The 27,850-nt window shown below is 46.2% G+C and overlaps 1 protein-coding gene across 1 annotated transcript; it reads right to left on the bottom strand.

Moving 5' to 3' along the window:
• Positions 1-361: 361 nt before the first annotated feature.
• PNCK (pregnancy up-regulated nonubiquitous CaM kinase) lies at positions 362-27,850 on the bottom strand. The gene is made up of 12 exons (XM_053370656.1): positions 27,700-27,850; positions 15,282-15,498; positions 13,097-13,228; positions 12,216-12,290; positions 11,069-11,207; positions 8,992-9,115; positions 7,280-7,355; positions 7,074-7,186; positions 4,962-5,040; positions 3,780-3,867; positions 3,160-3,278; positions 362-2,014 (listed from the first exon to the last, which is right to left on the bottom strand). The coding sequence occupies exons 2-11, from the start codon at positions 15,356-15,358 to the stop codon at positions 3,168-3,170; spliced, it is 1,014 nt and encodes a 337-aa protein (XP_053226631.1). The 5' UTR covers positions 15,359-15,498; positions 27,700-27,850; the 3' UTR covers positions 362-2,014; positions 3,160-3,167.

Below are 27,850 nucleotides of genomic sequence, written 5' to 3'. Positions count from 1 at the left end.
GCACGAGGAGGGGAACAGGGTTGACCCGCTCTCTGCTGTAACCTCAAAGTGACCGTCCAGCCCAGTAGAAGTAGTCCCTGACATGGGAAGCAGTAGCAGAAAGATGGGGGCCTCTAGCCTAACAATAATTCACCAGGAGCACAAACTGGGAAGTGGGAGAGACAGCGTTCAATTCGAATGTGTGGAAGAGAACTGTTCTCATTATTTGGTAGAAACAAGTCAGGGAAATAATATGTGAAGCAGTGCCGCCGATTCTGTGGGAGGGCAACATTCTAGGTAGGCATCTCTGCTTCTTATAACCTGTGGATGGGAGAGAAGAGGCCCGGCTTCACACAGAAAGGACGACCATTCTTGTACGGTGTTACAGTTTTCATTTATTGACACGTGTGGGAAGGGGAAGCATGACGGAAACAACCCCCCACCAGTCCCCACAAGAACCACAAGAACAATCTCCAGCTCTGAGCAACACGGCAAAGCAAATGTTCAGTCTGACAGGAATACAAGGGCAGGTGGTAGGGGGTGTGGAATAGAGGAGGAGGGCAACTGACCTTGCTGACCCCCCTGCTTTCCCCACCAATATCTTTTGGGGAACATTAGGGGATAGCCCATCCCCCCGCCATGTGGGGCACCCCTGAGCTGCACTCAAGGAAGCAACTTTATTTCGGACTGCAACTGTCCTATGGAGCCCAGTTCTTCCCTGGGGAGAGGGGCAAGTAGCGACGGATCTGTGAACATAAAGCAGAGCACCTGATGAATCCAGGAGGCCTTGGCTGCTCCTGGCTGGTCCCAGCTGACTCTCTCTTTCCCTAGAATCCACCAACACCTTGTCTAACTGGCCCAACTGAAAAACAAAACACTAATCAGCAAGAGGTAAAGACAGACGCAGCATTCTCAGAGCAGGCTCTTGCCCCACAGGGCAGCGCCAGCTTAGCAACTCATGCTGCAGACGTGCCAACAAGTCAAATGCTGGATTGGCCAGTGGCTTCCTACTGCAAGGCAATGTGTCAACCCCACATCCTTGCCCCATGCCTTGTGCGTGAAGCAGACCTCTCTGCCTCTTACGGTTTTGTTACTTGTGGCTTAGATGTGTCCTTCCTTCATCTTAAAAAAAGGAAACACAACCTCAAGGTGTTTTTGTTTTAAATGGCTACAAAACTGCTTCAGAATGTGGAGGTATAAGTTGGAGATATCCTGGGTACATGTGAATTGGTGCTCATCACAGCTGACTTCTCCCTGGTTCAAACTGAACCATGCTAAGAAAAAACCCTCCAGAATCCCCACCCCAAAATGTGCACCCCGTGACAGAAAAGTATAAGTTAGTTTGGAGACAGTGAGGCTGCTACAAACCACCAGCATCCGTCTTTTAAATGTTACATCTGTCTTCACCTTCTGGAGCCCAACTCCCGAGGTCCCTCCAATGTCTATCAAATGGCACCTCCCTGTCTCAGGATTCCTGGCGGCTGCTTCTTTACTATTTCCCATTCCACTATTCCCACACAGCTACCGTGAGGTCCTTCTGCTCCACCAGATCTTCTCTGCTCGGCAGCTACCATGTTGTTGCTCTCACGGGGAGGAGAAAGAGTCTCAAATCCATCTTGGAATCCCTCCAACAGGTTATAGGGAAGGGTGTCTTTTTCAGCCCCTCCACCAACACAGCATTCTCTCCCCCACCCAAAGCCATCCAGGGCTCTCGCTGGGCTCTACAGCCAACATGGAAGAAGGTGTGGTGCGTAACACAGCAGGGTTGTGAGGGCTTCACCAGCCTTAAGGGGGAGGCGGGCTTTGGTCCCAGGCAGCAGGGCAACTTCAGACCCTGCTAAAAGCAGGCTGGACAGTGGCTGACTTGACGTGACTCCTGGGCCCCTCAGGGCAGAGATGTCCCCAGAAGGGGGAGCAGGAAATGAAAGGGCACGCCCACCTCTTGGGTGAGGGTACTGGCGCAGCATCATGGCTGTGAAGCCGCATGCAGGAGGGTAGCTCATGCAAAGGGCAGCGGCCCAGGCTCTCCAGGCACCTGCGGGTGGCAAGAAATGGGTTAAAGACAGGCCATTTCTGTGATAATAAGTCCCCGCCCTTCCAGGACTACCAGGACAAAGCATCTTCTGGAGCCCTGGTCCTGGATTAGACCTTCTTGCACCCACTGAGACTTCCCGTCCTTCCCATTGCTATTTGCCCTGCAGCCTATTTCTGTATGCTGCCCATGCCTTAGTCCCAGCTACTAGGTTTCCTTGTGCACTGTGCTTGCAATAATGAAACATGGCAGCCAGGACTAGGCTGGGTTGCTAGCAGTCCCTAGGAGCAGTCACTCTCAGAGAGCAGCCTGTAGAGTGAACCAAATCGCTCTCTCGCTCTCTGTGCACAATTCAGCTGAGTTAGCCGTGCCCTAGTGGATCCCTCCTGCGTATCACTGCCACGGCCATTCCCCCACCTCATTCCCCCCTCCCGGGCTCTAATCATGCCACAAAACCAATGAGCAGGAAGCAGAAAAACCTACCGATGGGGGCAATGTACCCCTTACAGTGGTTCTCAACCTTGGGTCCCCAGATGTTTCTGGCCTACAACTCCCATGATCCCTAGCTCACAGGACCAGTGGTCAGGGATGATGGGAGATGTAGGCCAAAAACATCTGGGGACCCAAGGTTGAGAAAGGCTGGAGTTTTTCACAGAATTGTAGAGTTGGGAGGGACCACGAGGGTCATCTAGTCCAACCCACTGCAATACGGGAATTGCGGCTAAAGAAGCCCTGACAGATGGCCATCACCTTAAAAACCTCCGAGGAAGGAGAGTCCACCCTCTTCTGCATGATGCCCTTCAACTCATCTCCCCCTGACGCTCCGTTGCAAAACGCAGGCCAAGCGGGCAGAGAGCAGCAAGGGTGGTCTTGTGAGTATGGCTCTCAGGCTTAGTCCCTCCCCACAACTGCATAGCTTCTGATTACATTCCTGCCCCGGTGCTTTTAAAATAACACTGACAAGCAGAAATAAAAGGAAAGGCCTCGCTTGCTTAGCTTCCACGCTAAGAGAAGCCGCCTTTGCTTAATTTCTGCATATCCAGCGACTGGTAAGGAGTACGGGGCAGTGAGCAGAAAGAAGTGAGAGATCTGCCCCCCCCAGCCCCCAGCAGCCCCCAGCTGGCAAAATGCTCTTCTATCACACGCACCTCTCTGGTCACCATTTCCCATGATGCGCTCCAGAAGTGGCCTCTCCAATTTCCTCGCCCTCCGCACCAGGTCCATGCTTGGTGATGTGCCGCAAGAAGGATGTGGCATTGAATGCTCGCTGTAAGAATGGAAGTGTGAAAAAGGTTGCCAGCTTAACAGAAAACTGCCCGGCCCGAAGCAGCAGCTTGGTCTGTAGAAATTAGCAGGGGAAACTCTTCTGCAGTGGTGGGAAACTTGGTAGTGGGGCCCGCACTGTGGAAAGCCCTCCCGTCAGATGCCAAGGAGATAAATAACTATGCAACTTTTAGAAGACATCTGAAGGCAGCCCTGTATAGGGAAGTATTAAATGTTTGAAATTTTATTCTGTTATAATAATTTATTATTATTATTATTATTATTATTATTATTATTATTATTATTATTATTGCAGGTCATGCTCTTAATGAGGCCCACAAGTTCATTCTGGCCATGTCACAAAAACCCCATCCTACACCTGTTATCAGGTGTGGAGCAGAGCTTTGAAGGGACCCTAGAACCACTTCCTTTAAATTACCTAAGCACTGCAGAAAGAGTGCAAACCCTTCTCCAGCTTGGGTTAAAGTTAAACATGCCTCTTTACCTTCCATTGACTGCGAGCAAAGTTTTTCTGGATCTGCTCACACACAGAGCCATGAATATCTTTCTCCAAAGCCGTGTCCCCAGAGATCCTGAAATACATAACAGGCAGGCTAATTATCTTTTGTTAGATTATTTTGCCTTGGTGTCATCAATGGTCTGGGACTGGTCTAGCTCAACTGATGCACTTTCTGGTCACTTCATATTCACATGTAATGGTACTGTACACATATAAACTGTGAAAGAGATGGCACAGAGCAGAAAAGTAGGATTTATCATGAGGCTTTGGTGTGCAATCTTGCTACCTATTTCATTCCAGACAGAACAATTTTCAGAGACCACATACGGTACTGAATTAAAGTACTCAATACTAGGCCTGCAGGTGGGCCTAAGCTCCAACAGAATACAGAAGGTTGTGGAATCAAAGCAATACACATATAACTACAGAACAGGGGCGCCATTTGGGGCCAGGGCCAAGGCCCCCCCCCAAAATTTCAAGGCCCCAGTAAGCAACAGGCGCTTACTGCAACAGGCGCCAGTGAGCCTCCTCTGCCACGTGATATCATACATGCGCCCGGCCCCCAAAAGTTGGGGGGAACCCGGCAGAAGTGTGATCTCTTGTTTTCCTTCCTGTTACAATCAAATTGATCTAGTGGAGCCTCACCACTGTTTTGAAGAAAAGCAAAGCTTGGTAAGGAACATTCTGAGTGGACGAGGAAGTGCTTAACCTTCTTCCCGCTGCTCTTCACTTCATATTCCCTTACCAGCTGGCCCCTCCCTAGCCCAAAATGCATTTTTAGTCCATTGGCAGAAAAGCCACGAGAACGGAGAATTTAGGGAGAAGAAAGAGGAAGGGTTAGAGTGCTTCCCCTCCTCACTGCTGCTCTCCACACCATCTTTCCCTTTCCCAAAGGGGTGTGGGTGTGTGTTACACATACACACACTCACTAAAGGGCCATTGCTGATAATATGGGAACGCCAAAAATAGGGGCAGCTTGGCTCATGAAACAAAACACCGTATTGTTCTAATGCTGTATAATGTATGTATCTTTGTCGTTATCTCCCAAACTCTTCACCACACAATGTTCTGGGACAAACAGAAATGCCAGCAGTGGGCAAAATTATTTCCTTCCCCTTCCCACCAAGACCTTTGCAGGACCCCCCCCCCCCCTCAGGTGGGACTTACCAGGGGTGCTGCAGGGCCTGCTCACAGGTGAATCGCTTCTCAGTGTCCCGTTCTAGAAGGTGTCGGATAAAATCTTTGGCTGTGTGGAAACAAAGGGGCAAGCCTCACGATTTAATCAAAAGGTTGTTGCCTGAAGTGTCTCCCTGGCAACCCAAGGGGCACATGCCCTTGGCATGGCTACACTCGCTTTCTTGGTTGCTGAACCACCATTTTGTCGGTTAATGTGGTAGGCTGAGGAAAAGTGCAGGGAACAATAGTGATGCTGTTGCCTTTTGTTGTTGGCAATGGACAACAATTGCCAATTATCTGAAAAGCTTACTGTTAAGATGGAGCCCTGGTTCCCAGTGACAAAGTAGCCCTGCATCTACATTTTTACCCCCTCAGACAGTTATTGTAATACTCTTCCATACAAACCTCTCACTCCACACAGATATCCACCACTTAAGGAAGAAAGATTCCACCCACGTCTTTTTCTCCAACAGGTTATTTTACTGTAACTGGGTGGGGGAGTTTTTCAGTGTTTCATTTGTTTACAATATTTCTATTTTTATTTGTTCTAACCATATACAGTGGTACCTCGGGTTAAGTACTTAATTCATTTTGGAGGTCCATACTTAACCTGAAACTGTTCTTAACCTGAAGCACTACTTTAGCTAATGGGGCCTCCCACTGCCACTGTGCCACCGCTGCACAATTTCTGTTCTCATCCTGAAGCAAAGTTCTTAACCCGAGGTAATATTTCTGGGTTAACGGAGTCGGTAACCTGAAGCGTATGTAACCCAAGGTACCACTGTAATAAACTTCAATTTAGGCTTCTGGCCAACATTACTTCCGCTTTTGAAAACTTAATCAATTTCTTAAGCATTTTGATTATGAATTGTTTTTGTTTACTATTTGGGGCATACAGTGAGGCAAATGTATACTGTTCCCTTTCCAATGTCTCTCTAATCAACAAAATTCTTCCATTTGGGGTCTCCTAATAAGTTTCTAACAAAATAAACTCATTGAAGTAAAAATTATCGCGCTTCCTAAACTGGATGCAGAGGAAGGCTGGCCAAAGTAAGATGGTTTTCACGGTCTACGATCTTGCCTGAAGTGGATCCTCTAAAAAAGTTATCCACTGAGACATTTCCTTTATGTAGATCACCATTCTATGGACACCTCCAGCTGCCCTTTTTATTGTGCATTCATGATCACCTGTGCTCCTAAGGCTACGGGCAGGCAGGGTCACAGTTAATGCCACTTTCAAAACCACATGCAGCTGCAAATGTTTGGGGCGCTCAGACTACTTCATTCACAATCAGTACATCCCCTGACTTTCTGCTGAGAGCAATTATTTCAAGCTCAGCTTAAAGTATTTTCATACTGCCCCACTCCCTTCTCACGCTTTTATTTTTCCTTCATAATCATTTCATTCCTGCCTTTGGTTTTCCATGTTTCTCAACAGTTCCATGTGGCATCTGGCAGCTGTCCACTGGTCCTGCCTAGTTGTCGCACCACGGCCGGGTCTGCCAGCTGCCACTGCCTTGCAATGAACCCAAATCCCACGGCGAGGCTTTGCTTTTTTGCTTAGCATGGAAACTCCTTCACCAATGCAATGCTATCTTCCTCCTCTTCATTTTCTTACTGCCCTCTTTGAAGCCTCCTGGGGGTTCCAAGTTTAATAGCACCAAGATTTATGCTGCTGCTTTTTGACTAGCTGCTATGTTGTCATAATATATAAATAGTCTGGACTGAAACACCCACAGGACTCTTGCAGCTTTGAAGTAACAGCTCAGATACATCTCCGTGGTGTCTCCATAGAGAGATCCTACAAGATGGCCCTCTGTCTGTCTTGTATCTAATTTCCCATAAAGACTGAAGTTAAAACATGAGGGACTGATTTATTTTGGTAAACCTCACAACAATATAAGATGAGTTATTAACATCTGGTTTCGGGCAATACCTCCCTGGACAGAGCAGGTTGGCTCTGTTGTGTTTCCCTGTAAATTATGCTAATTATTTCCCAGTTTTCATAAATGAGTGTTTGTCCACTTTTTGGAGTATGTGTTTTCTCTCTTTTTTTGGCCCTCCCTATGCCCCCCACCCGGCCCTCCTCCCGCTTCCACTCACCTGACTCAGAGATATCATCCCAGTAGGGAGAATCAAACTCATACTCAGCTTTCAGGATCTGGTTGAAAAGCTCAGAGTCGTTCTCATCATAGAAAGGGGGATAACCGCAGAGCCTGCAGAGAGCAGCAAAAGGCACGGAATCAAAGGCCTGCACAGAGGCCGCTACCCGTGGTGACATGCAAGAGAAGGGAGAGTAAGATACGCACAAGATGTAGGAGATGACGCCAAGCGCCCAGGAGTCCACGGCTTTTCCGTACGGTTTCTGCTCCAGGATCTCAGGGGCTGTAGAGGACACAATGGGCAAGAGTGAGGGCAGGGCATGGGGCTTTGATGTGTGCCCCATCTTCAATTCCACCTCTTTTAGCAGGGGGGCACAACCTGCAGCCCTCCAGACGTTTCTGGACTACAACTGCCATCAGCCCCAGCCAGCATAGCCGGTGATCAGGGATGATGGGAGGTGTAGCCCAGAAACGCCTGGAGTGCTGCAGGTTGTGCATCCCTCCCTGACAGTGTAGCAGCACACACAGGCCCCCCTCCCACAAAATGTTTATTGAAAGGTGCTGTTGTTCTTGCAGACCCCGCTTCCTCTAACTTAGTAGAACCCTCCCATTCGTGACTATGCTCCCTCTTTTGTACAAATAATGTTACCCCAAGTGCATACGGAATTACTTTCTCTGAGCAAATGCAACCTGACCGCCACAGAGTTAGAATTAAGGGGCAGAGTTCCTTCTGTGACAGACAGCAGGGCTCTCCCTGCCACCCCGCCCAGATCTGAGCCCAGGAGCCTCTCCCGAAATTCAGAGCAGCCTTTCACCCTGTCGGCAATATCCAAGAACATTGCCTGCCTGCTGCCAAGCGTCATACTAGGCCTCTGTTGTCGACTGTACCTGTTCACAATTCACCCCTGTGTGCTCATGTAGCACTGCGACCCTGCACAATTAAGGGCAGGTCACCCCCAACCCACCCACTTCTGAATCACTCCAGTTGGGAGAATCTGAGGGATTACAAAACAGGGTTGTGTGTATGCTGACATTCTGTAGGGGCACAGAAACACCTCCAAATTTGCCACCTGGAAACCTCAGCTTTTGTCTGGTAATTAATTAAAAGGCAGCAGCATGAATACTTATGAAAAACATGCATGGAAGTGTAAACCTAATGACTGGCAAAGATTCAAAAGCCATGGGTGTAAGATTGCCAGGGGCAGTGGCGTAGCAGTGTTTGCCAGCACCTAGGGCGGGTGTGTGCGCACGCATGGCAGGCAAGTGTGGGACTGGGGTGCGGAGGGTGAAGGGCATCCTCAATGCACCTTGGCCCCCCACTGCCTCTAGGTAGGCACTCGTGTGCCAGGCAGGGACGGGGCACGGGGGGCAAGACAGAGATCTCTGCGAAGGGGTAGCCTTGTTCATGTCCCCACCCGATTGTGTGGCTGGGGCAACAGCACCCCTGGCACCCCACACACTATGCCACTGGCCTGGGTTCATGGGTACAGCCTCCGTGCCCTGAAATTGTTGCTTGCAATATCCTCAGTGAATAGTAGCAGCAGAAAAAAGGTTACATAATTTTATATAGATTGTAGAATTCAGGTTATCATTTTAGCATAGAGAATTCTTCACCTCAAGATTATGTCTATACACATGGGCAGTATTTTTGGAAGCTCTGCCAATGGAACAGTGTTTTGCTTATGTATACTTTGTTACCTCAATCCCTCCACAAACCCCACAACATCCATACTTCAGGCATCCATCTGTATATTATCTGCCCTAGAAAGAGCAGCCAACCAGACCATTTTTGCAGCTTGTCATAATTACATGAAGAAAGGCTAAAAGCAGATGAATTTCCCCTTTTAGTTGCAGAGGCACCCTCCATCTCACTGCTCCCACTCAGCTTACAATGCCCACCTCCCCCATGCCACACTCACCCACGTAGCCAGGGGTACCACAAGCTGTGGACATGATTCCATCAGCTTCAATCTTGGACAGCCCAAAGTCTGTAATCATAATCTTGGCATCTTCAAACGGAGTAGCATAGAGAAGGTTTTCAGGCTGTTTGGGGTGTAGCACAAAATTGGGTTACCTGCATATTAGTTCCGTTTCTCCTTTCCCCTATGCAACCCAACTGATGGACTGGCAGACACACCTTCCTTTCAAAGGAGCCCAGGGCGACAAACAAAATAGTAAAACATGGCTGACTGTCCATCCCACTGGCCGACTTTGGCCTGAGCCCTTTCCCCCCAAACCATGGCCAGCGGCTGGCTGCACACCAGGCATAACATCTGATCACAGGTGAGGGGCAACTGGAGACATGGCTCCCAGTGCACAGCTGGGAGCCTTAAAGTGCACTTCCAATTGTACAATGGCTGGAGAGGCTTCTTGTTACCACCAGAGAGCTGGTGAGAGCAAACCAACTGGGATCAGTTTCACTACAAAGTTCCCTAGCCAGCCCAAACCCAGCAAAAACCATAGCTTGAAGTCAGTGTCCATCATCAGCTGACAGGCACTTCCTTCAGGCTCACTGGGCTGCACTGCACTATTGAATCCCCCATGAACTCTGTAGCCAGCCAGTCCCTGAAGGGGCTCTTTGCCAGCTCCTCCTGAAGGAGCGTCTCCACCACCATAGTTCTGCCCAGACGCTGAGGTCCAGCGCTGAGGGCCTTCTGGCGCCTACAATGCCCTCACTGCAAGAAGCAAAGCTACAGGGAACCAGACAGAGAGCCTTCTCAGTAGTGGCACCCGCCCTGTGGAACACCCTCCCATCAGATGTCAAAGAGATAAACAACTCCCTGACATTTAGAAGACTTCTGAAGGCAGCCCTGTTTAGGGAAGTTATTTTTAATCTTTGTTGAAAGCCACCCAGAGTGGCTGGGGAAACCCAGCCAGATGGGCGGGGTACAAATAATATATTATTATTATTATTATTATTATTATTATTATTATTATTATCTGCAAGCTTCTTTCTCCTGCTCCAGAGGGTAGGACACAAACCAAGTTACAGGAAAGGAGATTCCAGGAAGAACTTTCTGATGGCAAAAGTTCTTTGACAGTGGAACAGAAGGCTGTGGACTCTCCTTCCTTGGAGGTTTTCAAGCAGAGATTGGATGGCCATCTGTCAGGGATGCTTTATTGAGATTCCTGCATTGCAGGGGGTTGGACTAAATGATCCTCGGGATCCCTTCCAACTCTACAATTCTATCTATAAATATTAGATTCCTCAAGCAAAAACATGAGGCAGTTGTACCAAGAGTTCAGCCAGTGGGCTTCATGGGTGAGGAGGGATTTGAATCTCCCCAATCTAAATCTGGTTTTTGCCACTAAACCCAACTAGCATGTGAACCAAGGACTGTCCCCACGCAACTTCTTTCTCCATCAGCTTGAGAAATAACAGAGGCCCCTCGCACCACCTGCTACTCTAACCCACCAAATGCACAACTTGCGCAGGCCTATCAAGCCGAGTGCAATCCATCCAAGTTCTCCAATGAACCTCCCATTTTTGCAGTTCACCCGCAGGTGCAGAAAATAGTGAGAGGAATGTGACCTGGCCGGCAGGCCTATGTGGCTCATGTGCTGCATTCGGCTTGGTGGCTCACAAGTTCTGAAGGCCCCCCAGGAGTGAAAATGAATTCCTATGGAAGTGTGAGCAGTGACTGTAGCCTTTCCTCCCTCCCTGCTTTATTCATTTATTAGTAGCACTTGAATTCCACCCAACAGCCAAGCTCTCTGGGCTGGTTGCAAACAATAACACTTTAAAACACAGCAAAAGGACAGAAAACAAATCAGCAGCAGAGAATAAAACAACACAGAAAATATACAATGTCACTAGCTATACACAACAGGTTTAAAACTAAGTGGATTAAAAAAATTCAGTTTCAAAGCCTGAGAAGATTAAAATGTCTTCGTCTGGCACCCAAGAGACCACATGCTCACCAACCCCACACCTGACATCATGCATAGCACCCCCACTCCTGCCCCAGACCATCCCAGGGCCCTCTGTGCTCTCACCTTGAGATCCCGATGAACAATGCCCAGATCGTGCAGGTAGTTCACTGCCTCCAGCACCTGCCGGATGAGCTGGCTGGCATCCTTTTCGGTGTAGTAGCCCCGCTCAATGATGCGGTCAAAGAGCTCTCCTCCTGTCACGCTGCAAACCAGAGACAGGTGGCTTACCTCCAGGCCCATCTACATTTCAAGCAGGAGGCCCCTGTTCCCCTCACAAAGCTGCAATTCCCTGAGTTTCTTGGGAAGAGGGATTGATTGTTAAGCCATATTGGGAATTATAGCTCTGTGTGGGAGATGGGGGGGCCTCCTGACAACACTTGGCACCCTTAACAAACTACCATTCCCATGATTCTTTGGGGGAAGCCATGACTGCTCAAAGTAGCGATGTGGCTTTAAATGTGCAGTGCAGATGGTGCCCAAATATTAAACTGCAGGTCCAGTTAACTCCCTTACATGAAATGCACGGATTGGGAGGGAGATAAGTGATCTTGTCTTTTATATAAAGCAACAGAATGTCTTGGGCCAGCCCAGATCCAGGTGTTCTATCATCTAACTCCCCCTACCAAAATTACCTTCTGCAATAGTTTCTTTTGCAGATTTTGCCTGCCCTTCCCCAATAACAAGTCAAGACTGGTATATTCTGAGACGCTTAAGCCAGGGGTGCCCAAACTTACTTCAAAGAGGGCCAGATTTGATGAAGTGAACATGCATGAGGGCCGATCAATGTTGTTGAGCTTTTTTAAGGATTTTACCCCAAAGTTTTTTAGCTATTTTTTGCATTACTGCCATGGGGGCCAGATTAAATTGACCAGCAGGCCGGATTAGGCCCCCGAAATGGACTTTGGACATGCCTGGCTTAAGCAATCCTAATGGGCCGAGAACCTCCAACACAGCCCTTCCTCTCTCCCGTCGTCAGGTCTCTCTCCAAAGGCCGGCTTCTGCATTAAGCCCTGACCGTAGCCCCTTAGCTCTCATCTGCAGCACTACTAAATACCTGTAGCTGCATGTGCTCCATCAGCCCTTGAACTACCTAACCCAGTGTCACACCTGCCACTCCCAGCCAATTCAGAAAGGACTAGCCATCTCCAAGACACCCTGGGGACACCCCCGACCCAGACCCAAATGAATAGCACAAGGGACTTCTACTCACAGCTGCATGGTCAGGTACAGGTGAGTGGGGCTCTCATAAATGTCCTCCAGAGCCACAATGTTCTCATGCTGAATCCTGCAGTGCCAGTGAGATTAAACAGAAACTAAGAGATGGAAGAGTAGGCTTGAGTCAGAAAACCCTGGCTTCTCCCCTGGCTGTGAGACAGGCTTGTGTCTAGAACATAATACAGTCAAGGGTCTACATGCAAGGCTTGAGAGTGCCGTGGTGAGTCCAGCTGGACTTGGACTGGGGAGACCCAAATTCAAATTAGGGTGGCTCAGATGCCAAAGAGGAAAGGGCTCCCCCTGAATCTTTAACATGGGTGTAGAAGAGGGAATTTCAACAGATTTAGCTTGCATGACAAGCTAGACCCTAATTCAAATCCCCACTCGGCCACAAAGTGAGCGAGGTGACCTTGGCCAGTCACTGCCTCTCAGCCTAACCCACCTGGGATGGAGGGGGAAAAGAACCCGAGCTCCTTGGAGGAAAGTTAAGAAATAAATGCAATTTATAAACAATATTGCAAGATGTTGAACCTGTGGTTAGTTGCTCAAAAACCAAGAGACCCGGTGTATAGGAAATGCTTGGGGGTCTAACTGAAAGCCACATTCTCTGACCCAAAAGTGGGAGATCCTAGATCTCCAATCCCAGATCTGTAGGGACTAGATTTTAGTCACTCAGGGAAAGGTTCTCTGTACATGCTTTGAGGCACATAATAAAACTAACATTATCACCATTGGTTGAACAGAGTTGAATTCTGAGGATGCATTTTATATTCCAGAAGGAACATGAATATATCTAGGTATCTCTCTCTCTCTCTCTCTCTCTCTCTCTCTCTCTCACACACACACACACACACACACACACACACAGTTACTTACTTTTTGAGAACAGCAATTTCATTCTCCACTGCTGCTTCCTTGCCCCGCAGAGCTTTCTTGGGAATACATTTGAGAGCTACAAGGCGTTGGGATCCATGCTCCTGTGCCAAGACCACCTCTGAAAAGGCCCCTCTGTCAGAAAAGGGCAGCAGGAGGATCAGAGAGAGGCAAAATAAACCCACCTGTCTGCACGCACACACACACACGTGCACCTCCCTCAATGCCACAGAGCTGTTTTCCCATGTGCCACGCTTTACCCTAAAAAGGTGTTCCTCATAAAAACATAAAATCCAGAGTCTAAATTTACCTAACTGCACCACTGGCTATAATATTTTCAGTAAAGATGCAGGCAGCCATTATGGTCTGGCCAGGGATGGTGGGATAATCAAAACAGCTGCAGTAGCCCTTGACAACCCAATCCTATATGCATGTTTACCCAGAAGTGAGTTTCACTGAGTTGGATCAGCGAGACTTATTCCCAGGAAAGTGGTTACAGGATTCCAGCCTAAAAGATGCAAAATAGCGAACCAGCTTTTAAATGTCACAGATTGTCTCTCTCACTTTCTCACAGGAAACCCTTAGCATTCGCTTGTTCCCAGTCCAAAAAAAACCCTCAGCTTGCATCGTACTGGTGCTGGGAACAACAGCAAAAACAGTTAAGAATTTCACTAGTAAGTTAAATCAGATGTGGGTTCCTTTTAATAGGGCAAATGACCCAAGTGTTACCAAAATGCACAAGGGGAATAACTTTTTGTTACTGCAAGTGCTCACAGCGGGATCCTGCTTCTTCATCACATGGGGAACAGATTTGCACAGCTCTGTTTACTGCTTGACGTTTCATGATCTGATGGTCCTTAGATAAATGTGTGAGCTGCCTCCAGCGAAAGGGTTTCTAAACCGACATCTAGCAACATGCCAGTTCCCTTGCAATCACTGGATGCTACAGAGAAAACAGCTGACGAGTATGCATGTGTGGACCCAGGCCTGCGGCTTCCCCTGCTCAGGCAGAATAAGTGTTTTTTTGTGGAGTGGTGGGCAGGGGGTGAGTTGAGTCATGTTCCAGATTACATGCCTCTCCTGAAATGGCACCTATTTCTACCCCATTCTACTCCACATTCTAACTGCACTGAAAACCCCAAAAGTGGGGAGGGAGAGAGATTTGTACACTCAGTTAGGGAAGAGTTAACTTTGTGGCTATTCTCACTCCCCCACTTCTGATTCCCTGGTCTCTTGGTCTATTATTGTCCCATACACGTCAGACATGTGTGAGAGCACCCCCCCCGTTCAGCCAATAGGATGACAGCATGCAAATGAAGTGCATCAGGCTGCGCCATTCCTGGGGTGTCTCTGCAGAAAGAGACGCCCTGCAGTGGGGAACAGGTGCCCCTTCTAGAGCAGCAGAGGAGATGGGGCAGGACCAGGGGGCTAAGAGAAGGGCAGGTTGAGAGTGGCAGATTGAGGGAGGCATCATGTTGGGCTTGGAACTAGGAAGGTAAGGTGTGAGCTGCCAGCATAGCACACAGCCACCCCTATCACCTTCTCTGCCCAGTGGTGCCATCAGGACAGGATTTTGGGGCAGCCCTACAGGGCTCTGCTCAGGTGCCCAAACACAGCAGAGCTGCCTTTAAAAATTCCAAAATAAGTGGTCAGCCTTACCCATCCGAATAGCTCCACCCTTAAGACCATGAGGTCTGAAATCTAAAATTACCTAAGGGCACCACTGCCCATGGGAAAGGCTAATTTTGCTTATGTTGACAACGTTTAAAATGAGGACTGATTTGTCAACTGAAGTTAAGGAGAAGGGCTTTGAGGAATGGCAGAGCAAAACCAAAGTTTATCCCCATGAGAGAAGCCCTGTAGGTTCAGATCAGTTGGCCAGGGATTGGGCTGGGAGCAGAGGGAGAAAATGATGTTAAGGTGGGTGGGAGGAAGAGAGGATGTTGCTTTGCCATCTGGGGCTGATGGGATTTGTGGTCCAAAAGTTCTGGAGGGCACCAGGTTAAGGAAGTCTGCTGTGGCAGCAGAGAAGGGGCAGCTCAGAACATGGGAAGCAAAAGGAGGCTTTAAAATCAAGGAATGACGAGTGCCAGGAAGCCTCAGTTCCCAACTGGGTGTGGTTGGCAGGACCCACATGGCACAGAGTGCCCCGCACAGGTCTTCCATTAGCCGTTGTCGGTTCACTCACGTGCCCAGCTTCTCTTTGATGTCGTAGACGCTGGTGATGTCCTCAACCTTTTTCTTCCAGCCTTTCCCGAGCGGCATTGCGGACGGCTGCAGACGGGCAGCGCAGGAATAGCTAGGCCCAGAGATGTCGGAAGGAACACACACACAAAACAGATCACTGAAATGGGGTCAGCTCATTCCCACGGCTTCTTCGGCCGGAAACTTCAGAGATCATTCCTCTGTCATGAGATATAAAACATTTGTCGAATGTAGGGCCCAGTGCAGAGCCAGGTCAAGACACTTTGATGCCTGTGGCAGAAATTCCAAACAGCTCCCCTGCTCCGCATACAGATGTATTAATTTGGCTGTGATCCACTCAGAAGTTCTCCGTTTGAGCTTTTCTGAAATGAACGAGATGGGAGGTCTCCCAGGCGACATTGGGCACTTGGGATCCCTGGAAGAGAACCAGCTGCCTCCCACTCTGCCATCCTGAATGGTCCCCAAAATCCACTGCTGGCCCTACCATTAGACAAAGCAAAGCAGCCATCTCTTTTTCCTTGCATAATTTTTATTAATTTGTAAAAATCAAAATACAGATCAAATTATATCAATACTCTTGTTTTTTACAGAGAAAATAAAAAGGACTTCCTTCTGCCATTCCACGAATCGTCCATAATAACAAAAAAATAAATAAATCCGCATTCCTTTGTATGTAGTGCCATAAGTCACTCTCATTCTTCCTTTTTCCATAGGCATTACCCTTTGCTTCTACAGAGCACCTTTGAAACCCACTAGTGTTATCTGTTCATCAGTTAAGCTTTTCAGATATTCCGTAAAACTTTCCCAATCTTTGACAAACCTCTGATCTTTTTTATATCTAACTTTTCCTGACATCCTGTCCATCTCCACATAATCTAGTAGTTTGGCTCTCCATTCCTCTATAGTCGGCAAACTCTCTTGTTTCCAGTTTTTGGCTATCAACACCCTTGCTGCCGTTATAGCATATTGGAACAGTTTGCAGTCCTTCTTTTTTATCTCCTTTCCTACCAAACCTAGTAAGAACGCCTCTGGTCTTTTAGCAAAAGTATATCTTAACATTTTCTTTATTTCATTGTGTATGCTTTCCCAGAACTCTTTGACCTTTTGGCATTCCCACCACATGTGGTAGAAAGTCCCTTCCCTTACTTTGCACTTCCAACATTTGTTGCAAGATCCGTACATTCTGGCTAATTTTACCGGGGTCAGATACCAGCGGTAGAACATTTTCATTAAGTTCTCTTTTAGTGACACACAGGCCGTGAAATTGAGGTGATGTTTCCAAAGTTTTTCCCACTCTTCAAAATAAATGTTACGGCCAAAATCTTTAGCCCAGTGTGTCATTACCGCCTTAACCTCCTCGTCACCTAAATTCCAATCTAATAGTTGTTTATACATTTTGGATAGAGTTTTTATGTTATTCTCCAAAATCTCAGATTGGAATCTGGACTTTTTGTCAGCATATCCTTTGCCTTTAACGTCTTTCTTAAACATATCGTTTATCTGATGATAATGTAGCCAGTCATATACTTGGGATTTGACCTGCTCAAACGGCCTCATTTTCCACTTTCCTTCCGCCTTCATTAGGAGTTGTTCGTAAGTTGCCCAATTGGCTCTCATGTTGGTCTTTTTAACCGACATAACCTCTAATGGAGACAGCCATTGGGGTGTTTTGGGTTCTAACACATCCTTATATCTTTCCCAAACCTCTATCAGGGGACCTCTAAATATATGATTCCCGAATCCCTTATGTCCTTTCTTCCTCCCATGCCACAGATAGGCATGCCACCCTGATCTATTGTCGTGGCCCTCTAGGTCTAACACTTCCGTATCTTCCAGTTTTATCCATGTTTTGACCCAGCATAAGCAGGATGCCTCGTAATATAATTTTAGGTCTGGGAGAGCAAAGCCTCCCCTCTCTTTTATATCCGTTAATAATTTAAATTTTACTCTCGGCTTCCTCCCCTGCCAGATGTATCTAGAAATTTCTTTGTGCCAGGTTTTAAATATCTTTATATCTTTAATGATCGGGATATTTTGAAAAAGAAATAGGATTCTTGGCAGTACCGACATTTTAATTGTAGCTATTCTTCCCCAGAATAGCAATTTGAGCCGACCCCACGTTTCTATATCCTTCTTGACCCCTTTCCATACAGTTTCATAGTTGTTTTTAAATAAGTCTATATTTTTTGGTGTTATCCATACCCCTAAATATTTCAGCTTTTTTGTCACTTCTATTTCTGCTTCTCTTTGTAATTCCTCCAATTTGTCTAATTTCATATTCTTAGCTATTATTTTTGTTTTCCTTTTGTTTAATTTGAAGCCCGCTACTTCCCCAAATTGGTCAAATTCTCTAAGTACCTCTTTTATTGAATCCAGTGGGTCTTCCATTGTTACAACCAGATCGTCTGCGAAGACTTTAGTTTTGTGTTCGTGATGGCCGACCCTGATTCCTTTTATTCCTTTATTATCTCTGATGGAGTTTAGTAGTACTTCTAATATCGTTATAAATAACAGTGGGGACAGTGGGCATCCCTGTCTTGTTCCTTTAGTTACTGTTATTTCTTCTGTCTCCACATTGTTTATCAACAATTTTGCCCTTTGTTCCGTGTAGATTGCTTTTATCCCGTTGTAAAATTCAGTACCTACTTCCATGTGTTCCAGTTGTCTCAGCAAAAATTCCCAGTTTACGTTGTCAAACGCCTTCTCAGCGTCCACGAATAACAATATGCCTTGTTTGTCGCATCTTTCTGTTAAATATTCTATTATATTAATAATGTTTCTTATATTATCTTTCATTTGCCTACCCGGCAGAAAGCCGGCTTGGTCTCTGTGGATATTTTTTACTAAGATGGCCTTGTATCTTCTTGCAAGGACTCCCGCGAAGATCTTATAATCTATATTTAATAGGGAAATAGGTCTGTAATTTTTAATTTGTTCTAAATCTGAATCTTGTTTTGGGATTAATGTAATCAGCGCCTCCTTCCACGTCTCCGGTATTTCTCTTTCATTAAGAATGTTGTTCATTACTTCTTGTAGTGGAGTCAGTAGAACCGGTGCCATTTCTTTATAATATCTACTACTAAACCCATCTGGGCCTGGGGCTTTCCCGTTTTTTAAATCTGTTATTATTGCTTTGATTTCCTCTATCTCAATTGGGGCATTTAATTTCTCTTTATCTGCTGGGGGGATCTTATTGATGTTCTTAATCGTTAAATATCTCTCTATTTTTCTGGTCCTATTCTTTCCAGTATTTCTAAAGAGCTCTCCATAGAAATCCAAAAAAGCTCTCCTTATTTCCTTAGGTTTGTTTATCTCTTCTCCTTCCACCACTATCCTGTTTATCGTATTCTGTTCCTTCCTTTTTTTCAGTTGCCAGGATAGTAGCTTTCCCGTTTTGTTGGCATGTTCGAAACTCCTCTGTCTCAGTCTTTTGATTTTCCATTCTATCTCTCTATTTACCAGCATTGTGTATTGTGATTGTAAAATTTTTATGTTCTCTTTTATTTTCTTATTTTTTGGGTTTTGAGTTAATTTCTGCTCATTCTCTGCCAGTTGTTGTATAATTTCTTTTTTCCCTTTTTCTCTCTTTTTATTCTTGATTGCGCTCTGCTGGATAAAAAAACCCCGCATCACCGCCTTACCCGCGTCCCACACCACCTTCAATTTTGTGTTGTTGTCTAAATTGTCCTCAAAATATTCTTTTAATCTGGTTTGGGCTTTTTCTACTACCTCTTGGTCGTCCAATAAGTAATCTTTAAGTTTCCATCTATTTGATCTGCTTTCCTGCCCTCTTAGTTCCATAATTAATGGATTGTGGTCTGAAATTGTTCTAACCTGAATCTCCACCCGTACCGCTCTAGTAGTTATCTCTTTCGAAATCCACATCTGATCCAATCTTGATGATGAATCATTGGGTTCCGAGTGGTAGGTATATTGTTCTTCCATGGGATGATTGAATCTCCAAATGTCTACCAAATTGCAATTTTGGATAAGGGAAAAAAACGCTCTAGGTAACTTCCCTTCTCTACCCTTTGTGTCCCTCAATCTGTCCATTTCTAACGACGTCACTCCGTTCATGTCTCCCAATAGTATAATTTTCTCATCGGCATAGTCATACAACTTTTCTTCCAATCTCCCATAGAACTCTGACTTGTTATCATTGGGAGCATATATTCCCACTATTATTATCTTTTCTCCCTGCCAATTTATTTTTACTGCTATTATCCTTCCTTCCTCGTCTTTAAATAACTGTTTCGCTTCAATTTGTTTTTTTATATAAATCACCACCCCCCTTTTTTTCTTCTGGTCTGAGGATACAAACTCGTTCCCCAATCTTTGATTAATCAGAATCCTTTTGTGCTTTCTCGCAATATGTGTCTCTTGGAGACAGATAACATCCAGACTTTCCTTCTTCAAGATATGTTCAATTCGATTCCTCTTTCCCCTGTCATTCATCCCATTAACATTCCAACTGTATACCTTTAACACCATTGTGATTTAATTTGTAGGGAGAAAAAAGAAAAGTGAACAGCTATAATTTCCTTTTGACCTTCCTCTTACGCTTCCTCCCCCGTCCCTCCCCCCTCTCCCTCCTCCCCCCCCGAACTTCCCGTCTCCCCCTCCAGAACTCCTTCCGATCCTATTCCCCCGTCTTTACCCTTTTCCTTTTGTGGTTTAAGTTCTTTGTATTTCCTTAAGAATTTATCTGTTTCTCCTGGATTTGTCAATTTTTGTCTCTTGCTCCTATATGTAAAGGAAATGCCTTCAGGAAACTCCCATTTGAACACAATGTTATTTCTTTTAAGTATCTGTACCAATTCTTTGTAGGAATCTCTACGTTTTAAAAGCCTGACAGGAATGTCTTTAAAAATTATTATGTTGTTTCCTTCAATGTTTAACCTTTTCTCTCTGTTTTTAGAGAGAATTCTGTTTCTTATTTCCCTGTCTTTGAATATTATCAGGCAGTCTCCTACAAATTTTTTGTTCCCTGGAGGCTTAGTTTTTAGTCTGAAAGCCGATTGCACCGCCCTTTCTACCTCTTCTGGTGATGTTTCCAACCAAAGGGCTAATTCTGTTATTAATTTCTCTTTTATGTTTTCTCCCTGAACTTCAGGTATACCTCTCATCCTAAGGTTAGCCTCCCTCTGTCTGAGTTCATTCAAAGCAATCCAATCTTTCATATCCTCTTGGCTCTTGTTCAAATCCAGTATCTCAGCTTTAATTTTCTCCTCCTCACGTCTTACTTCCTTTAGTTCTGCTCTGGTCTTTTTCATCCCTTCCTCCACTGACTGTGTCCTCCTGAATACCTCTTTGAGTTGACTCTTTAGTTCATTAACTGTTTCATCTAACTTCTTATCTACCTCCCCAATTCTGTGCTCTACTTGTTCTAGCTTACATTCTACATTTTTCTCACTCTCCCTTATCTCCGCAAACATTCTTAATATCTCTGCCCTAAACTCCCCTTCCTGCTTTGATCCCTTTCTGTCCACTGGTGTTCTCAAGCAGCTGGTTTGGGGTACCATGAAAGGGCAGCAAATTGTTATTTTGTTCTAATTAATTTAATTGATTTGCGTATTTCTACTGTCGAGGGAAGAAAAAGGCAGTTGTAAGATTTTCTCCCTCAGGTGCAAAAATAGTTTGCCTTGGGCCCAGGGGTGTAGGAAGGGGGGCGGTGGGGGCGGTATGCCCCGGGTGTCATCCCAGGGTGTGCGTGACAAAATGCCCCCTGGGCGGATCGCCCTGCCCCCAGGTGCATAGCATATGCACCACTCCGGGTGCCCGAGTGGCTAGCTCCGCCACTGCGTGGGTCCTATATGCATCTTGGCTTATGGGTGGGTGTGTGCCATTTGCTGCTTTGCCTCGTTCAGCAAAACGTTTTGGTCCAACCTGATGAGCAGCAGTTTCTGGGTCCCGTCATGCCTAGCCCTGACCTGGTGCCAGGCATGGAATCCACCGGGGGAATCATAGAACTGTAGGGTTGGAAGGGATCCCGAGGGTCATCTAGTCTAACCCCCTTGAGGGGCCCTCTAGGTTGATACATAGGGAAGAATTTCTGGAAATGTCAGAAGAGGAGTCTCACACACACACCCCACTCCTCAAGAGTGCAAGCAGTTTTGGGTCCAAGCGGAAGAGCAACAGCACAGTATGCATCTATGGGGTAAGTAAGGGGTCTGCGTAAGTAATCCCTGATATTCCTTCACTCCTAGCAGTTGGGGTTAGGGCTGGTTTAGGAGGCCAGAGTATATAAATAGGGTGCTCATGTGTCTTACTTTACAGAAGACCATCCCCTATTTGAAAAGCTTTCAGAGAACATGCCTCTGTATTTGAAGGTGTCCTCCACTTGAACAGCTTTCTGGTCCGAGTGGTTTAAAGATAAAGAGCCCTTAGAAGAGAGTATGGAGAGGGCCTTGAAGTTGTCCATCTGCAGCACCTGGAAAGCAGACGGAGCATGCCCACAAGTCTTCCCCACTATGGTGAGATTTATTATATTTTCATTTCTATTGTCATCATTATTTCCAAATTTGCATGTACATATATAAATTAGTGGTCTAAACCACAGAGCCTAGGGCTTGCTGATCAAAAGGTCAGCGGTTCGAATCCCCGTGACGGTGTGAGCTCCCGTTGCTCGGTCCCAGCTCCTGCCAACCTAGCAGTTCGAAAGCACAAAGTGCAAGTAGATAAATAGGTACTGCTCTGACGGGAAGGTAAATGGCGTTTCCGTGCGTTGCTCTGGTTCACCAGAAGCGGCTTAGTCATGCTAGCCACATGACCCGGAAACTGTATGCCGGCTCCCTCGGCCAGTAAAGTGAGATGAGCACCACAACCCCAGAGTTGTTCACAACTGGACCTAATGGTCAGGGGTCCCTTTACCTTTTATATAAATTAGGATGTGCACATTTTTATGCAAAGTTCTTTCTTTCTTTCTTTCTTTCTTTCTTTCTTTCGTAATGAGTAGCTGTCCAACACAAAAAGAATGCTGATTGTGTTTGGGATTCATCTCCTATTTAGGAGGCCATTCAACTGCTGTTATGGTCACATAAGCAAAAGTGGTGGGGGACAGAGAATAGCCATTTCATCCTGAAGAGTTTGTAGTCTCTTCTCCCCCATCACTGTGTAGCAACAGGCCACATAAAGACAGGGTTGACTACTTCTTTATTTGCCCTTGCACCTGTGCTATTAGTTCCTGCAGACATCAACAAGTAATATGCTGTGAAAAGCATTGCTTGCTCATTTCTGCAGATCTCATGACTGCTAAATTGCAGAGGAGCAAGACCAGGCTGCTGGGCATTGTTTCTTCCAGGGGCCAGCTGGAAACCCTAGGCTAAAGACCTGAACAAAGAAAAACCAAGTATTTTGTAAATATAGGACCATTGCTTCCCCCTCCTCTAATAAATATGTAGGGTTATGCAGAAGTTGAAAATGAGAAATTAATGCCATACATTATAGCAGCAACTAGTTGCAGTATGTGGCAGCAACAGCAAAAGATAATTGACAATAAAATAATAGCTATGCAAAAAGATGAAGACAGATTATGTACAGGAAATGGCAGACAAAATTTATGTACAGTAAGTATTTGGAAAGATGGTTTCCTTTTATTAATTTCCAGAATGAGAGAAGTTGAGTTTGAAATGAATGGGAGCTGTGCCACAGCCAGCTAAAAGGTTCACCAACTAAAAATAAATAAATCCAGATGTGTGGTTGGCCTGTTGTTTCAAGAGGTAATTTTTGCTTAAGTGATAAGAGACAGAGAAAATGTTACTACGTGAACAAAGTTCCATCTCCACACTTGTAGACCACTGATCACTTTTAGGACTCTGCATGTTATACACATGTGTGTGTGCGTGTGTGCGCGTGCATGTGATGCTCTGCTGGAGCGCACGCCCCCCTTAACTGTGAAACAGTTGCTGCTAGAGGGTGTCAACTTTGTTACAGAATCTGGCCACTTTTATGGGGACAGATTGGCAAAATATACCTAAGGAACAGAAGAGCTATCAAGAAGATAGAATTTGGTCAAGGTGTTTAACAGTAATGTATAAAATATACATCCAGGATATCTCTTTTCCCTTTGCTTTTACTACTTCTTTATTTTTAAAAAGTGTCATCTCTGCTAGGCCTCAGGGTGCTTTCTAATTGGTGTAGTCTGCCCCAATGCCTGGGAACAGAAGGGATATGGGACATAGAGGTGGTTAAAAACATTGAAAAATCCCAAGAAGAATATGTGGGTTGCCCCTTTCCTCTGCCAAAGACAATCACTACACATTTTGGATTGTGCAGAAAAGCAGGCACATGGTCAGGGCCAACCCAACACACCTGGGGTGTTCGAAGAAGGCAACTGAAAAGACAGACCCCCCCCTCCCCTTAATTTGCAATCCAGCGTGAAGTTTGCCTGTGCAAGCTGCACTGAGATGAAGAGGCCCATGGATCTGAGCTGTCTGTCTCTCACTCCGCCAACCTCAATTCCTCCAAACATCCAACTGCCTATGGTGGCTGCTTGGTGGTAGGACAGGCTTGGGGTAGGAGTGTAACTGTGCCTACACTTCCTTCCTGACTGAAATATACTCAGAGTCGCGAAGTGATTTCATGCTCTTTATTCAGCTCATAGTGGTGAGGAGGAATGAATGAAAGTCCCCTCAAAGTATCTGCTTTATATACATTATTTACACAATGGGCTGCACATGATTGGCTAATTCCGGAATTCTACTGTAAGCCAATCAGGTTGTGGATTCACTTCTATCTGGAGCATGATTGGGTAGTTCCTGCCAACCAATCATACTGCTGCATTGTTCTAGGACCAATCAGACTGCTGCATTCTGATTCCTATTGTTCTAGGACCAATCAGACTGCTGCCTTTTGGATCCTATTGTTCTAGGACCAATCAGACTGCTGCAGTTTGGATCCTATTCAACTCAGTACATAACACTGACTGAACCAACAAACATCCAAACTGGGGTTGCAGATGGCAGAGAGTAGCATCAACTTCCCCAGCAGTCCATATGAACCTGCTCAAGCCTTAAGATAAGTCTCAGAGGCCCCACTTCCCAGCCTACAGACAGGGCCTTTTCCGTGGTGGCCCCATATCTCTGAAACTATCTCTCAGAGGAAGTATTTGTTAACTTTTATTTTTATTTTTTAATTAAATGTTTTATTTAGGTGTACTTACAAACAAACAAACAAAACAATAAGATACACTCACTTAACCACAAAATAAACGAAAGAAGTAAGAAGAAAAAGACCAAAGGAACATAAAATACCACATCCATGTGACTTTTAAATATCCTTTAAAAATGATTTGTTTCCATCTTGAGTTTTACAAAAAGTGTTTTGCTGGCCTTTTAAACTGCAGCTCTTTTTAGTTTCATAACTGGATTATTATTATTATTATTATTATTATTATTATTATTATTATTATCAAACTAATATTATTTTAGTGGTGCTTATAAGCCACTTTGAGAGAGTGTTGCCTGAGTGGTGGCAGAAAAGTTTACTGAAGAAATAAAAAACGTAGGAGTGTGGAGGCTGACATTACAATTGGGGCTTGAAAAAAGCCACCCCCAGACCTGGCATTGTGTTGATCAAAAAACAGAACCAATTAGATGGGCTAAGGCAACGAAGGGTAAGCTTGATTCTCAGGGCCAGCACAGATGTTTTCTTTATTAATAGGCAGAGATTGTTCGGGGTTTTAAATAGCAGTTCTGAAAGTGGGGATAAAAATCAGACTGGGGCTGTCACACCACAAGGGTGCCCAGATGTGTTTTATTGGGGGGGGGGCAAATTGTAGCTGCAGATACGGCAATTTCAATAAGGAAATCTGATGGGATTTGGGCAGTGCCTGTACCAATCACAGATCTGGTGCTATTTCATCTACTTTGGTCCTCCATGGTTGGAGTCACTAAAAGGCAAGGAACACTCCCAAGTATACCACTGATAGAAGTGAGGGGAAGTGTCACACTTGGGGGGGGGACAAAGCCAGCCTTCCACCCGTACCCATGGCTATCCTGGTTCTCTCACAGAACCTAATGCTGGCCAGGGAGGGGTGGAGGTGGCCTGCAAGGTGGCCTGTGGCACAAAGACCTCAGGCCACTGCTCCCCCTGCAAGAGGTCTTTGTGGCACAGAAGTCCCTCACCCCTCCACAACCCCTCACCTATCACCAGCCAGAATGGACAGAGTGTTCTTAACTATTATTTTAAAAATCTGCTGCTGCTGCTGCCATCAAATCTGCATGGGTGCCTTTCACTAAAACAAGGTGACTACACAGTGAGTGGGAATATGTAAAACCTTTTCCCTTTTCAGACTGTGTGTGTGTGTGTGTGTGTGTGTGTGTGTGTGTGTGTACACACACACACACACACACACATATAGTGGGGGGCAGAATTAGGAAGGATGTGGATTTTGTGCCTCAGGTGCCATGTGCATACACACCAATTATGCTGAAATGTGTGTACAGAAGAGAATGTTTAAATCAGGGACTGCGTTGCCAACCAGGGTGTTTAAAGAGGCGGGTGTGTGCGCGCACATATTTGTGTGTTAGCAAACTGTTCTTATTTAACTGTCACATTTGTATCTTCCTTCAAGGATCTTAGGGCAGCATAGCTGGGATCGTTACCCCCTTTTATCTGCACAACAAGCCTGTGAGGATTAACTTTCACAAAATGCTGGAAATAAATTGCCCAAGGCATTGAGATTAACAGCAGGTCTTTCCACTCCATCTGATATTCTGTCCATAATTATACCACATTCTCCCCTTGTTTACCTGAGTATTGTGGTCGTTATAAAACACTCAGTTACATCTTGGTTATATAGCTGACTGGGACTGAATGTGCATTGGATCTACATGTGAGGACCAATGTGTCTGATTGTGATGGGGGATGACTGTGTATTCAACTGCTCTTGTTTTTTTAATGAATGATGGAGGTATATGCTGGGGGAGTGTAATGTTTGGCATGCAATGAATGTTGCCAACATACTGGGAAATTTGAGTGGAAAGCATAATGTTTGCATAAATCGTGCATCATATTACGATCACAGCGAGCTAGAAACGTGTGTGTGAAGTCCCAAATGATGTCTGTGGAACTGGGGGCTGCAGTGCTTTTTTTTAAAAAAAAAATGTTTAGGAGGTACTCTCATTTCCCTCCTCATATTGAAATACTGCCCCTCAATGAGGCCAAACTTAGATTCACAAGATGTTTAGGGGTATGCATACCCCAGCAGCCCCCCCCCAGGAAAAAGCACTGGGGGGCTGTATGTGAAGACTGCAATGCAAGGGAGATGCAGATGCATTATCAAACACTGCATGAATATGATTGCATGTATGTATGCCAGTACACGAGATTTTGAAAATCTGCATGTACGTACATTGGAGGTACACTTGAATCTGTGGTGTAAATAACATGTGTTTGCATACAAATGAAATGTGGACGTGCATGTGTACCGTCTCATTTTGTGGCAGTCAGACCTGAGGCTGCATAGATGGATATGAAGTGATATAAATAGGCATGAATGGATAAGGATGGAGGCATGGGAGGGGAGTGTGTGCAAAGGGTGGATCTGGATGTGGTGCATAGATATGAATGGAGGGATGAGGGTTGGTGCACAATATTGATGAAGACTGAAAATGATGAAGCATTAGATGAAGAGGAAAGGCATTTTTACGGAGGCAGCACATGAGCATGCCATGGGAAGGGGAGCATGTGGGGCTGAAAGAATCCAGAAAATGGCTGGACAAACTGATGGATGGATAAAAAGGGTTCAGACGAGGGGTGGGGAGACAGAAAAGAACTTGTTGGTGGAGTAATACAAGCCTGGACGACTAGCCAGCTTGGTGCAGCAAGCAGAGAAACAGCATAGCAGGAGCTCTACTACAGAAGCACAACAGGCAAGTCTCGCATGTGTTCAGCAACAACAAAAACAGCTCAGTGAAACCTTACATATTCACAGGCACACAAACAATTCAGCAAATGGTGGATCCTCCTGTTTGGGGACACAGCAAAGAAGAACGATTTGGGGAGCTTCACGCGACCAAAACAGACCCGGCAAATTCGATATCCCTCGACTGCCTGCAGCAAATTTAAGACGCCCATCATTTGCCCGTCGAGAGCCAGACTTCTAGGTTAGATCCGATGCATACATAGGTGCATAAAACTTTCTTGGCTGGCGCTCTCCTTCTGCCCACCCAGGCAGATCCCTGTCCCTTGCGCACCCGCCCCTCCGCCCGGGGCTTCTTGGGCGCCCACCGCCCCCTCCCCACCCGCAGGACCCCCGGCTGGGCTCCCGCCTCGCCGCGAGAGAGCGCCCTGCCGGCGTGCGACCCGGCCAGGGCGCAAGCGAGGCAACCCGCGGGTCTGTGCGCGCTCCCCCGCCTGCCCCCGCCAGCCCTGCGCGCCTTCCCGGCGCCCTGCCCTACCTCTCCGCCTTTCACTCCCGCGCCCGATCCTCCGCTGCCAGAACCACCAGCAGCGCGCGCCTTTCTCCCGCCGCAATCCGCCGTCGTTTGCATTCCTTCGGCGTCCGCGTCCTGCGCGCTTCCCAGACTGGCGCTGCGTGCGCCTCGCGGG

This window comes from Podarcis raffonei, chromosome 17 (assembly GCF_027172205.1).
Source record: "Podarcis raffonei isolate rPodRaf1 chromosome 17, rPodRaf1.pri, whole genome shotgun sequence".
In the NCBI taxonomy this organism is placed as follows: Eukaryota; Metazoa; Chordata; class Lepidosauria; order Squamata; family Lacertidae; genus Podarcis; species Podarcis raffonei.
Note: the sequence above shows the minus strand (reverse complement) of the source record. Positions and strands in the feature narration are given on the sequence as shown.

Coding starts and splice junctions, on each gene's coding strand:
- PNCK (XM_053370656.1), bottom strand. CDS start 15,358: ATGCCGCTCGGGAAAGGCTGGAAGAAAAAGGTTGAGGACATCACCAGC. Junction 5,041..7,073: donor GGATGATATCTCTGAGTCAG/GTGAGTGGAAGC, acceptor GTTTCCACACAG/CCAAAGATTTTATCCGACAC. Junction 3,279..3,779: donor TTGCTCGCAGTCAATGGAAG/GTAAAGAGGCAT, acceptor CCATTCTTACAG/CGAGCATTCAATGCCACATC.